The sequence below is a fragment of the Coregonus clupeaformis genome, unplaced genomic scaffold (genome assembly GCF_020615455.1).
Source record: "Coregonus clupeaformis isolate EN_2021a unplaced genomic scaffold, ASM2061545v1 scaf0610, whole genome shotgun sequence".
NCBI lineage: Eukaryota > Metazoa > Chordata > Actinopteri > Salmoniformes > Salmonidae > Coregonus > Coregonus clupeaformis.
The window spans coordinates 273,996-288,473 of record NW_025534065.1 but is presented as its reverse complement, the minus strand read 5'-3'; the positions used below and the strand labels follow the sequence as shown (position 1 = coordinate 288,473).

Sequence of the window (14,478 nt, the reverse complement as noted above, 5' to 3'; positions counted from 1 at the left end):
CTTTCAGCATTACAAGCCTGTCAAACTGTTGTTGTTTTTGGTGAGTGTGATAGTGATGGCGTTAGGCTACCATAGGTTGTGTAAGCAGTGTGGTTGTTGTGGCTGGTAAAGTTAGTGTGGGTGCTGTCTCTGTGTATTTCTAAAAAAAATGTTTGGTACAACGTTTTGCAAGATTCTTTACCCCCACTTATGGCCTATGCCCAATAGTCACGGTTTGCCGCTGGTATTGTGCTCTTGTATTGAGTGTACACGCTGACTACTTTCTGCTGACCTCTTGCCAGGTCCCCCTTGCGAAATAGGTTTTTAACCTCAATGGTATTTTCCTGCTTAAATAGAATAAAATAAAATAAGAAAGACTAGATGATTTCCATACAGAAGCATTGGGAAGTCACAGTTTTGGGTGATGTCAGCCATTTCCAGTGCCCTGCCCTGCTTTCCCATCTAATCTCTAATAGTCTTCCTGTACATTGATTTATTCTGTCTCTCTCTCTCTTCTGGTCAGTTATAAAGGCTCTCAGACATTCAGATCAACAAAGACTACCCTGTGGATCTGGGGAAGAGGGTTCTCTAACCACGACAGGCATTTTCACATGAATTCTGAAGGTTCAACTCAATACTTGGGAGACTGGACGAAAGCTCTCCAGGGACAGCAAAGCAAGCCCCTAGCCCAGGCAGGAAGCATCATCAGTACTAATTTAATACCAGCCAAGGCAGATGCTGTCGGGGTGAGCATGAATAGGAGTCAGAAGGGTCTGTTGAGGAGGTGGAGAGACCATAAAGGGGGGGTTATCTGCAGTGCATTCAACTGGACACACTGGGCTTGCAGTCCACAAACATCCACACCCAAAGCTTTTTATTTATTTATTTTTTCTCCGTCTTTTGGAATGGTCTCTAAGATCACTGAGATACTGTTACCAAGGCAGGGATAACATCAAAGCATCAAGTTACTCAGCATCTCAAAGGTAGGTCTTAATCTGATCTCTTTAGATTTTCTCTCAAGACTTGCCAAGAGCAAATACATTCTAAAAGTTGATAATATGCTCTGTGTTTGATTTAAGGCTTGGAAAATAAGGCGCAAACTTGGATTTCCAATCTGTTGTATAGTATTATATCGCTCCTTTATCATGACATTGAAGTATTAAGTGAAAGTGATATGATACACTGATGTGTATCACTGAGGTGATACGATATCGGCTTCATGTTGTACTCACATAGAGGAGAGATCCAAGATCAAATAGGGTGCGTTCAAGAAGCACAAGAAGCAATTTCCTCTTAATGGAAATCATTGTAACGCAATAGTGGCGTTCACATTTTTATTCAATTTTTTTACATTCCTTTTATTTGAAACAACAAGGAATGTAACTTGAAATGCAGACAGTTACATGACTTCTAAAATATGACACCGGTATACATTTTATTCTCTGGAGTAGAAGCTATTCCCACCTGGATCCCATATCCTTTATGTAATAATTATTTCCACTCAATCAAACCTAAATTCAGGTGAAAATAGTCTGAAAGAGATAGGGATGTATGGGTCATTGTTGAACCTTCTTTTTTCCACCTTCCTCCACATATCTGACTCCCAGGTGAGGAGGGGTAAGGCTAAAGGCTATGCCTGGACTACCAGAGAGCATCCCCCTTGGGGAGCGCACCCTTCACTCCCAGTCCCAGGAGCAGCTCACTCCCCAGACAGAAAGCACCGTGTTCAGCCTGTCCCGCAGCGAGTCCCTCTGGACCAATGAGTCGGCCCGCAGCACATGTGAGATCTACTGGTTCCCATTCCACCTCATGTCCACCGGGGGCAGCATCTTTGCCTGCGGCTTCATCTTGAGTGGCCTGTATTTCGCTGGCTACTGCAGGAAGGCCACCAACATCCTGGGCCCGGCCCTGGTGTCCATTGGCCTGATGGTGCTGGTGGTGGGCGTGGTGCTGATCCCCATCACTAAGGAGAACAGGAAGCAGCCCACCATGAAGAAGCCCTTCAGTTACTACAGGCAACCGGTCTTTAAATTATGAGGTGGGCCGGGCGCGGCATTCCTGTCTTGTATGCTGTGGTCCTGGATAGTCCTCAGGCTCAAAGTCTGATTATCAGACCATTTAGTTTCCCAAAAGCACAATGGAGGATTGGATACTTCTCTGCTGAGCATGGCTACACTACAATTAACTTGTAGGGGGACATGATTCGTTCTATTTTCTTCCACCACTACGGATGTATACATACAGTATTTTAATATCTGCATGACAAAGTATATATTATAACCAAGTTACAGGTGGTTCTTTGACATTTGATCTTAAGCATTTGAAGGCACTAGAAAGTTACCATGCTGCCAAATAACACAATTATAAATATAGTCCACTGCCTTTATGCACAATTATTAGAATGAGTGACAACAAGCATATTGAGAAGAAAGATGTGTGCATGCATATTGATGAGAGCAGGATTGAGTATTGACAGAATGCCTTTGTGGTAGGCTACTGATTCATGAATAATTAAATAAATAACATAAGTGCTTATTTGGTGATGGATGCATTTTCTTTTCAGTTGTAGCCTATATTCATCACATTCACAGCCATTACAGACTTCCAGTGACATGGATGGGTGTGTGTATGTGTGTGTGTGTGTGTGTGTGTGTGTGTGTGTGTGTGTGTGTGTGTGTGTGTGTGTGTGTGTGTGTGTGTGTGTGTGTGTGTGTGTGTGTGTGTGTGTGTGTGTGTGTGTTAGATGTAATCTCTGTGAAGGGCAGTGTGACACTTGACTGACCCAACAAATTGAAAGTTTGTAGTGCCAAGTGTAAGTGAAGAACATCACACTTTTCATAGCATTTGAATGTCCTTCTCGGTGACTGGACTGAAACTTTGATTTCACACAAAACCTCAATTTTAGAGTGACTATAAAATACTATTAGAATAATTATGTTTCTGTTTCTGTTCAGGATGCCCTATGTGACTGACAAGGTTTCTCTAAATATGGCAAATTATATCAACATGGTCAGTTTTGCTGATGTATAGGGTAGTAAGACTATTATTTCCACGACATTCCCTTCTTCATTTTCACTTATAGGTGAATACTAATTTGACTGGCAAATTACATTACGTCGAAAGACCTGAGTTGGCCTGCACACAAGCTGCATCATTTGCATCAAGCAACAACACCCTATGCGAGACAACCACTCCTGGTGAATAGGCTACTGTAAAATAAGTGCGCCATTAGAAAGTATAGCTCTTTTTGTTTGTCTATTTTATAGGTCTAAAATGTGTTTGTAAATAATTTAAATTATAGTCTGTTATCGTGACAAATGACGTTTTTTTTTTAAAGAAGAAGAAAATAAATGGTGTACTGTCTACCTTTCGCTCTGAACACGTCACGTTGGGGCGGTTCTCACAACAGGTGTGCCCTCTGGGTGCGAGAAGAACAGAAGGAACATAATAGACGCACCTTCCGTTATTTTCAGGGTGTATCGACACAATGATGGACCTTAGATGCATAGGCGGGTGTGTGCCGTTATTTTTTCTGGCTATTGCTTTTGATGTTATTGGTTTCATTATCCTGTTCATTGGAATTTTTGCCAATTTGCGAATCGATGGCAGGTTTTATGGCGATTTCTTGATTTACAGTGGTTCAATTATCCTTTTCATAAGTTTGGCTTGGTGGATTATGTGGTACGTGGGCAATATACAGGTCTCAGAAGACAGCTTTGGAACAAGTTTACTGAAAAAGAAACAGAGTTTTGTACAGTTGGCCAGAAAGTTGTCAGAGAGGCTTTCCAAAAAATGCACACCTGAAGATGTAATCACAAAGTATGACGAGGAAAACAAGGTTAAAGCTGGGACGCCTACACCTGTTCACGTCGCCTCTCGAATAACCTGGGGGAAATCTTTCGGTTATCAGAACGGCGGCTATGACTCCAGCTTGGACTCCTTTTCGATGGAGAAGGAAAAAAATATACCAGATATACCGAACTTGGATGTACAGACCGTCGCTAGGGGTAATGTTAAAAGACTGTTCTGATTGTAAGTTTTGGGATAAGATATAGTATTCTAATAAATTGTGCATAATTTCAGGAAAATAAACAATATTTAATTTTCACTAATGAAAAAGAAAGTCCTCTCTGATGAACATACTAACCTCATTCAGCTGTTTTGCTCTAAGAACATTACAAAACAGGTAGGCCTAGGTAACCAGTATTAGTTTCACCATAGGTAACTCATATTAGGGCAGGGGTTCCCAAACTCGGTCCTGGGGCCCCCGGGTGCAGGACTGAGTTTGGGAAACCCTGTATTAGGGGACTGCATTGCCTAATTGTAAAATGTAAAGTAAAATGATAATCTGGAACATTTATAAATTGTATCTGCATTCAGGATGAAACGTTTTCAGTCTATTGATTTGGTCTTTTCTCATTTGTATTTCAAGATTCTCTGTAGGACTTTCTGATCCCAAGACTACCTTCAACACTGTACGCTTCACGGAATGGGACTACAGACAATTAAGGACATTAATCAGGACTGGTCTGGACATCAGTTCTGGACAACAAAGGCTTTCATCATTATGGGGTGAAATTACCAAAAGTCTTAGGGATACAGGCCTACTGGAGATATTGCTCTGAATGCATATTATATTGTTTTAGTTTTTTATTTACATATCAATTATTAATATATTTGCCATGTGATGTTATGTGAACTTTTTATGTTCTAGGATCAATATTATGTAGAAATGTTTATATGACAAAATGTAGCCTATCTACATGTTGAGGTCCATCTTAGCCATTTTCTAGAATAGTCTCAGACAGAAATCCTAGAGGGCCCCTGTCTGAACGGCAGGTAATTGAACACAGACTCTCTCCAAGCCAGACCCAGAAATGCAATCACCTGCATTTACAATTGTTGACACAACATATAAACAGCAATCAGGCAGGTTTGCCTGTGCCACAACAATTGCATTGCCAAAGCAGGCCTTAAACCCTCAACAAAACATTGTTTGGCCTGGGGCACTGAGCTTGGTTTCACCTGCATGTTGACATTACATGGACATTTGGGCTATACTCTTTTAACTGTTCACTGAGTAGGCTGATTTTGTTTTTATTCATATGCGCAAGCTTCTAAAATGTAAATTGCACCAGACTGCATTTTTTTAAAATGTTGTGATATTTTATTTCTTCATATTCTTTAGATTTCAGTTGCCTTACCAACATATAGGTTGTGTCTAACATTACTGATAATGAGTGTGTATGTCAAGTCATTGGACTCAGGGCGTTGCCTGTCTGTATGCTAATGCACAGAGCTAAACCAACCTCCCACGGCTGTCTGACTGGTCTAACAAGGTATTTAAAGGGAGAGGTTTTTCACTCTAGTTCCTCTTTCTGTCATGATGCATGAAGCATGAAATAGTAAATAATCTCAGTGGATTGCGTCCAGTAGGCCTACTGCAGGCTAAATATAAACTGCTGATAAAATCACTTAAATATATCTTCACTCTTCAACATACAATCACTTTTCACACACTGTTCATAATGTTGGATGTTATACATACACTACATGGTCAAATGTATGTGGACACCTGCTCGTCGAACATCTCATTCCAAAATCATGGCCATTAATATGGAGTTGGTCCCCCCCTTTGTTGCTATAACAGCCTCCACTCTTCTGGGAAGGCTTTCCACTAGATGTGAGGTCAGGCAGTGATGTTGGGCAATTAGGCCTGGCTCAAAGTCTGCGTTCCAATTCATCCCAAAGGTGTTGAATGGGGTTGAGGTCAGGGCTCTGTGCAGGCCAGTCAAGTTCTTCCACACCGAATCTCGACAAAGCGTTTCTGTATGGACCTCTCGCTTTGTGCACAGGGGCATTGTCATGCTGAAACAGGAAAGGGCCTTCCCCAAACTGTTGCCACAAAGTTGGAAGCACAGAATCGTCTAGAATGTCATTGTATGCTGTAGCATTAAGATTTCCCTTCACTGGAACTAAGGGGCCTAGCCTGAACCATGAAAAACAGCCCCAGACCATTATTCCTCCTCCACCAAACTTTACAGATGGCACTATGCATTGGGGCAGGTAGCGTTCTCCTGGCATCCGCCAAACCCAGATTAGTTTGTCGGACTGCCAGATGGTGAAGTGTGATTCATCACTCCAGAGAATGCAATAACAACATGACCTTTTTGCAAGTCAGGGATTGCTAAGGAATGAGGTTGGACCATTTGGCTTAAAGTTTTAATGGATTGTTCAAAGTTGTACAACCTGTTGATGTGGTTGGATACCAGTCTTGCCGCTGTGTCCTACAATGGAAGGCGTGCTGAAAATCAGAAGAATGCGACTGAGTTTTGAAAAGGTTGTGGCTGGAAAGGCCTCTCCTCATTCTTGTCAAGTCCTCAGCTGACAGCACCCCAGACAGCGTCCATGTCCCTGCTATGGATAAATCTTCTAAGGCTCGCTGTGTTCTCTTTCTCATCCTGGCTTTGGTTTTTGACATTGTCGGTCTGATCCTATTTTTCCTGGGGATCTTTGCTCCGTGGAGTTTCTGGGACTTCTTTGTGCTGTCGGGGCCCCTTGCTCATCTTCCTCAGCCTGGTCTTCTGGATATTCTGGTACCTGGGGAGCCTCACCGTGCCCTACGAGGAGTTCATCTTGCCAAAGTGACACCCAAACATGGTCAAAGGTGACCCACCTGACAAATGGCTGGTCCCCCTGGACTGATAGCTTGACCCTCACAACTTTAAGGAGTTGACAGGATTCTGGATTCTGAGTGTTTGACCATGTTTCTCATTGGACTGTGAACCAGAGGCCCTTGTTTTCTTTAAACAAGGTTTGAGCTTTAGTTCAAGCAGTGTGTGTGCATTTCTGATGATGATGAATAACGATGAAGAGAGGGCTTGGCTGTTGTTTCAAATATATATATACTTTCCTCTGTCCAGGAACCTGTTGGACTCTGGAAAAACTCCTGTTGGAAGTGAAGAATGACACGCACCTTATTGTACCTCTATGTTGTAGAATGACAAGTTGTCATGTATGGACAACCATGATTTCATCTATGCTGGGTTGAAGTGGGACATGAACTCCTAACAGCTCTAAAGCACTTGGGTCCATCCTTTAAAGACTGCATCACTACATCTATTTAACTCCTTTTATAGTATGTGTAATGCTAATAAATATTTGTTTATTTTATTTTTTAAGTTTTATCCTCAAAAATAATAATAAGCTACAAAATGTGAGAGACAACATTTTGAAGGACTCATTGAAGAAGATGAGTGTTAAATGTATACTCCCCTACATATTTATACATTGAAGTTCAAACTTTTATTTTGGCTTTATACTCCAGCATTTTGGATCAAATGCTTTATATGAGGTGACAGTACAGAATGTCACCTTTTATTTGAGGATATTTTCATACATATCTGTTTTACCATTTAGAAATGAAAGCACTTTGTGTATCTAGTAACCCCATTTGAAGGTGTCAAGTATTTGGACAAATTTACTTATAGTGTTAAATTTAATCAAAAGTTTAGTATTCGGTCCCATATTCCCAGCACGCAATGACTACTCTACAAACTTGTTGGATGCATTTGCAGTCTGTTTTGGTTGTGTTTCAGATTATGTTGTGCCCAATAGAAATTCATGCTAAATAATGTATTGTGTCATTTTGGATACACTTTTATTGTAAATAAGAATAGAATATGTTTCTAAACACTTCTACATTAATGTGGATGCTACCATGATTACAGATTATCCTAAATTAATCGTGAATAATGATGAGTAAGAAAGTTACAGAGGCATACATATCATACCCCCAAATCATGCTAACCTCTGATCATTACCAATAATGGGTGATTAGCATTGTTGGGGGGTATGATATTTATGCCTCCGTAACTTTCTCATTCATCATTATTCACGATTCCTTCATGATTATCCGTAATCATGGTAACGTCCACATTAATGTAAAAGTGTTCAAAAAACATATTATACTGAACAAAAATATAAACACAACATGCAACAATTTCAAAGATTTTACTGAGTTACAGTTCATATAAGTAAATCATTCAATTGAAATAAATAAATAAATTAGGCCCTAATCTATGGATTGCACATGACTGGGCAAGGGCGCAGCCATAGATGGGCCTGGGAGGGCATAGGCCCCACCCACTTGGGAGCCAGGCCCACCCAATGGGGAGCCAGGCCCATCCAATCAGAATTAGTTTTTCCCCACAAAAGGGCTTTATTACACACAGAAATAGGCCTCAGCACCACCTCAGACGATCCTACAGGTGAAGAAGCCAGATGTGGAGGTCCTGGGCTGGCGTGGTTACACGTGGTCTGTGGTTGTGAGGCAGACCACGTGTGAGGCAGGACGAATTGCCAAATTCTCTAAAACGACATTGGAGGTGGCTTATGATAGAGAAACTAACATTACATGATCTGGCAACAGCTCTGGTGGACATTCCAGCAGTCAGCATGCCAATTGCATGCTCCCTCAAAACTTGAGACATCTGTGTTATTGTGTTGTGTGACAAAACTGCACATTTTAGAGTGGCCTTTTATTGTCCCCAGCACAAGGTGCACCTGTGTAATGATCATGCTGTTTAATCAGCTTCTTGATATGCCACACCTGTCAGGTGTAAACAAATGTTTGCTCAGAATTTGAGAGAAATAAGCTTTTTGTGTGTTTGGACAATTTCTGAGATCTTTTATTTCAGCTCATGAAACATGGGACCAACACTACATGTTGCGTTTATATTTTTGTTCAGTATATATTGCTATTTACAATAAAAGTGACTCCAAAATGAGACAATACATTATTTACCATTCATTTCTATTGGGCACAACATTATCCAAAACACAACCAAAACAACCTGCAAATGCATCCAACACGTTGAGAGTCACAAGCTTGATGTAGTCATTGTGTGCTGGGAATATGGGACCAAATACTAAAATTTTGACTAAATGTAAAACACTATAAGTCAAGGGTAGACAACTAGATTCAGCAGCGGGTCCATTTTTGTCATTCGGGGGGCCGAAACATAAATATAATAATTGGTAAAATTCAAATTGACTACAAGGAAGCCCAAAAAAAGATTGTATTTGAAAATAACAATAATTTCATACCTTGATTACATTGAGACATGATCACATATGTCTCTTTTTTTATTTGTGGGAATAATTAGAAACATATTTCCTAATTTAAACACTTTAAACACATTTTTAGCTGAATTCCTGGTGATTTTACAGTCTTTTTAAATTTATTAACATTTTTACAAAAAACTTTGGGGGCCAAAATAAATCACTTGAGGGACGGTTTTGGCCTGTTGCCAACCCCTGCTATACATGAATTTGTCCAAGTACTTATGACACCTTCTAATGGGGGGATTAGACACATAAAGTGCTTTAATTTCTAAACGGTAAAACAGATATGTATGAAAATACCCTCAAATAAAAGGTGACATTCTGTTCTGTCACCTCCTTTAAAACATTTGATCTCAAATCCAAAATGCTGGAGTATACAACCAAATTAAAAGTTTTAACTTCACTGTAATACGTAGGGGAGTGTATTATAAGTGAGGCTGCCTGAAACTAGTCCACTAGCAATGTAGGTTCTGCTTTAGGATGTGACAGTAGATCCACCCAACCAAGAGACAAACACAAAGAGTAAACAATCCACACATCATTCTCCAGCAATGACTAAGGATTTCTAAAAGGACGGCGACAGAGACAAGTCTATCTTAATAAAGCAGGGAGACTACAGAATCGTTCGACATATATTTCAACCCTAGTGTGCACTGTTCTTAGTGACATAAAATTATATTTGTGTGACATATGACAGAGAACACAAAATAGTGTTATAGTCAAACTTATTACCTCATAATTAGTAGCATCTATTGTAAGTCCAGACTATTGCGCACACTAGACAGTATACAAACATTCGGTATATTGATTCAGTCAAACTCAAACAAGAAACAATTCAGTTTTCGGCCTATAGTGTGTGTGTGCGTGTGTGCTTGCGTTAGTTGTTGTACGTGTGCATACAGTGTGTGTTCCCTTTATTCACTCTGAGTTGAAGTATGACTGAGGAGAGGAAGTTTTCATTATGCCTATCCTCTGCCTCTGGCCCCCTGGGATTCCCCTTGCCCTAATCAGCACTCTGGGCAGCATTAGCTCTATCTGACGCCCTCATGGAGAGTGTTATTAATGTGTCCATTTGGCTGTGGCCCCTGCCAGAGGAAATGGAGGAGAAGCATTAGAGCAGCTTCTCCCTAGGAGCAGTGGTATGGAAACCACGCTGCTCAGACCCTCGCGGGACCCTGGATTTCCTGCTAATGCTGGATTTCAGGTTGTCATGGCAGCGTGAGTCATAAACATCAGTAGCACATTATCACTTCACACTCCAGTGGCAGAATATTATAAGGCCTTGCCGCTGACATGTTGGAGAGGTGAGGCAAGACTTATGTTGCCTGTTTTACACATTGTTTATGTCAGGGGTGCTGAAGGTGGGTGTGGTGCAGGAATCAAGCGCAGGACGCAGAAACTAAGTCCAAAAGACTTTAGTGAAATATTCACGTAGTACACGAGCACAACTAGCCCGGAGGCGAAATAAAGGCGCACACAGGCGTCAAACAATAGGCGCACTAACATGTGCGAAAACCTCTCCAAAACAACGGAGGGAAACACGTAGCTCAGAACACCAAACAGAAGAGCAATCACACACAACACCATACACACACAACGAGAACTAAATAGGACACTAATGAGGACTAACTAGACACAGGTGTACAACATCAAGACAAAACCAAACGAACATGAAACATAGATCGGTGGCAGCTAGTACTCCGGGGACGACGACCGCCGAAACCTGCCCGAACAAGGAGGAGGAGCAGCCTCGGCCGAAACCGTGACAGTTTACAATTATGGGTTTGTTCATCAACCTTTCACAAATATTTACTCTGGCGCATTCTCACACAGGTGAAGCAGTCTTTTAATACACCTACGTATCACTCTTTGGTACGCAAGCAAAGCAGTTTGTATACAAATAAGTACAAGCTGTTACATACGAACCATAGCAACACAGAATAATCCTTTGACAAATAGTTGCTCTTGTACCATGAAATATCAAGTCATTTCAATTGTATGATTGCCAAATCTATTGAAAGGGTTACTGTCTACTGTATGTTGCCAGCATGTAAGACATCCATATAGGAGAAATAAACATGTGTTGTAATGATCCACATTGTTCATATGGTTCATTAAGCTTCTGCCTCGAACACAAGCAGTTAAAATGGAGAGTGCACATTACATTCTATGGCCTGCTAAAACAAACTGGTTTTAGCAAAACACTAGGTGATGCAATACTGTTGTGTTTTTCATGTTACAAAACCAGTAACATAAGTCTTGAAAGCATTTCATGGTCATAAATAAGGTTATGAAATGTCTGAACATGGATATGCATTATTCCTATATACCTCTGGTACAGTTTACAAGCATTCTGCTGCAGTTCTCCCATCTTGTGAATATTGTAATGGAAGGTGCATGCCTCCCTCCAGTGGTAGCTGGATATTCATGTAGTTTATTGATGCATGGATCTCGAAAGACTAGTTTCTGTAGTGCTCTGTCCAGAAACAACCCCTCACCCCTATCCCTAGGCACTTGTGTAGCTCTTAAGGAATTTAGGCATTTGTAAAATAACAGACTTTCTCTGCATCTTGGAAAAACAGAATCCATCTGATTTGGTTCCAGAGTAAAGCTTGCAAGGACCCCTGGTTTTAGTGTCAGAGAGGGCAACTCATGGTCTGCTACCACGGGTGTGAGTTGGATAGGTGCCTGACTGGTGATACTATGGCCCTGAAGGCTTTAACAAAGATAAACCAAAAAAGTACATTCCTAGCTCAGACCTAAAAAGGTCTTTATAGTGACACCCTAAAGACTTTGGCACGTGTGCTGGTTCAGTGTCACCTTAATTATGCATGCACATCATGGTTCACCAGCAGCCCCAAACATATAAAGAATAAGCTACAGACCAGCCAAAACAAGCATGTGAGAATTGTTCTTAACCCAGAGCCTCTGATATTGATTGTTTAAAACGTAAGAGTCTATACGTAAGAACACCTTTCTATATACTGCGGCATGTTGTGGAACAAACTACCACAACAACTTAAAGCCTTACCGACCATAACTTCATTAAAAAAGAAAGTCAAAAACTGGCTGATGATTGAACAATAGAACCATCTTAATGTCTGTATCTATGTAAGAATGTTTGTATGTCTGTATCTTTGTAATGTTTTTGCACAATGTACTTTAGGGACCACAATGGGAATAAGTCACTGACTAATAAAAATCTATCAATCAATCAAATATGGTATTATTACCACCCTTCCCTGTGATTGGGTAGGCGCACAATCCTGTCCACTCAGATCTACACGTGCCTAAAATCACATTAGGGGTTGTTTTTGGACCAGACCTAGGCCTCCTAGCCTTATTCCTCACCTTTAGCTGAGAGGAAGAGGCAAATTATCTTTGCCTTTGGTGTGCATTGATCTTGAAGAACGACAGGGGAAAGCGAATCCCCTGGGTGGGTCTCTGCCATATTGCTTCCACTTATCCTATATTTTGAACAATTAAGGAGAGGAGAGATGAGGAGAGGAATGCCATTTTTGGATACTCAGATAGACCCCAGGTATGGTGTTCCAAGGTGATCTCAGGCAGCCTCTGGAACTGCTGTTCTGCTGCCAACAAGGCAGAGTTCATCTCAGCCTATGCTACCCTCCAGTCCCTCGACTTCTTGGCGCTGACGGAAACATGGATTACCACTGAAAACACTGCTACTCCTACTGCTCTCTCCTCGTCTGACCATGTGTTCTCGCATACCCCGAGAGCATCTGGTCAGCGGGGTGGTGGCACAGGAATCCTCATCTCTCCCAAGTGGACATTCTCAATTTTTCCCCTGACCCATCTGTCTATCTCCTCATTTGAATTCCATGCTGTCACAGTCACTAGCCCATTTAAGCTTAATATCCTTGTCATCTAGCGCCCTCCAGGTTCCCTTGGAGAGTTCATCAATGAGCTTGACGCCTTGATAAGTTCCTTTCCTGAGGATGGCTCACCCCTCACAGTTCTGGGGGATTTCAACCTCCCTACGTCTACATTTGACTCATTTCTCTCTGCCTCCTTCTTTCCACTCCTCTCCTCTTTTGACCTCACCCTCTCACCGTCCCCCCTACTCACAAGGCAGGCAATACGCTTGACCTCATCTTTACTAGATGCTGTTCTTCTACTAATCTCACTGCAACTCCCCTCCAAGTCTCCGACCACTACTTTGTATCCTTTTTCTCTCTCGCTCTCCTCCAACACTACTCACTCTGCCCCCTACACAGATGGTAATGCGCCGTCGCAACCTTCGCTCTCTCTCTCCCGCTACTCTCTCCTCTTCCATCCTATCATCTCTTCCCTCTGCTCAATCCTTCTCCCTCCAATCTCCCTGATTCTGCCTCCTCAACCCTCCTCTCCTCCCTTTCTGCATCCTTTGACTCTCTATGTCCCCTATCCTCCCGGCCGGCTCGGTCCTCCCCTCCAGCTCCGTGGCTTGATGACTCATTGCGAGCTCACAGAACAGAGCTCCGGGCAGCTGAGCGGAAATGGAAGAAAATTAGACTCCCCTGCGGACCTGGCATCTTTTCACTCCCTCCTCTCTACATTTTCTTCATCTGTTTCTGCTGCTAAGGCCACTTTCTACCACTCTAAATTCCAAGCATCTGCCTCTAACCCTAGGGAAGCTCTTTTGCCACATTCTCCTCCCTGCTGAATCCTCCCCCCCTCCCTCTCTGTGGATGACTTCGTCAACCATTTTGAAAAAGAAGGTTGACGACATCCGATCCTCGTTTGTTAAGTCAAATGACACTGCTGGTCCTGCTCACACTGCCCTACCCTATGCTTTGACTTCTTTCTCCCTCTCTCTCCAGATAAAATCTTGCGACTTGTGACGGCAGGCCGCCCAACAACCTGCCCGCTTGACCCTATCCCCTCCTCTCTTCTCCAGACCATCTCCGTTGATCTTCTCCCCTTACCTCACCTCGCTGATCAACTCATCCTTGACCGCTGGCTATGTCCCTTCCGTCTTCAAGAGAGCGAGAGTTGCACCCCCTTCTCAAAAAACCAACACTCAATCCCTCTGATGTCAACAACTACAGACCAGTATCCCTTCTTTCTTTTCTCTCCAAAACTATTGAGCGTGCCGTCTTTAGTCAACTCTCTTGCTATCTCTCTCAGAATGACCTTCTTGATCCAAACCAGTCAGGTTTCAAGACTGGTCATTCAACTGAGACTGCTCTTCTCTGTGTCACGGAGGCTCTCCGCACTGCTAAAGCTAACTCTCTCTCCTCTGCTCTTGTCCTTCTAGACCTGTCTGCTGCCTTTGATACTGTGAACCATCAGATCCTCCTCTCCACCCTCTCCGAGCTGGGCATCTCCGGCGCGGCTCACTCTTGGATTGCGTCCTACCTGACCGGTCGC

The 14,478-nt window shown here is 42.3% G+C and overlaps 1 protein-coding gene across 1 annotated transcript; it reads left to right on the top strand.

Annotated features, from left to right (window-relative positions):
- The first annotated feature begins 527 nt into the window (after positions 1-527).
- LOC121560716 (phosphoinositide-interacting protein) lies at positions 528-2,504 on the top strand. The gene is made up of 2 exons (XM_041873639.2): positions 528-962; positions 1,587-2,504. The coding sequence occupies exon 2, from the start codon at positions 1,612-1,614 to the stop codon at positions 2,014-2,016; it is 405 nt and encodes a 134-aa protein (XP_041729573.2). The 5' UTR covers positions 528-962; positions 1,587-1,611; the 3' UTR covers positions 2,017-2,504.
- The last annotated feature ends 11,974 nt before the right edge of the window (positions 2,505-14,478 follow it).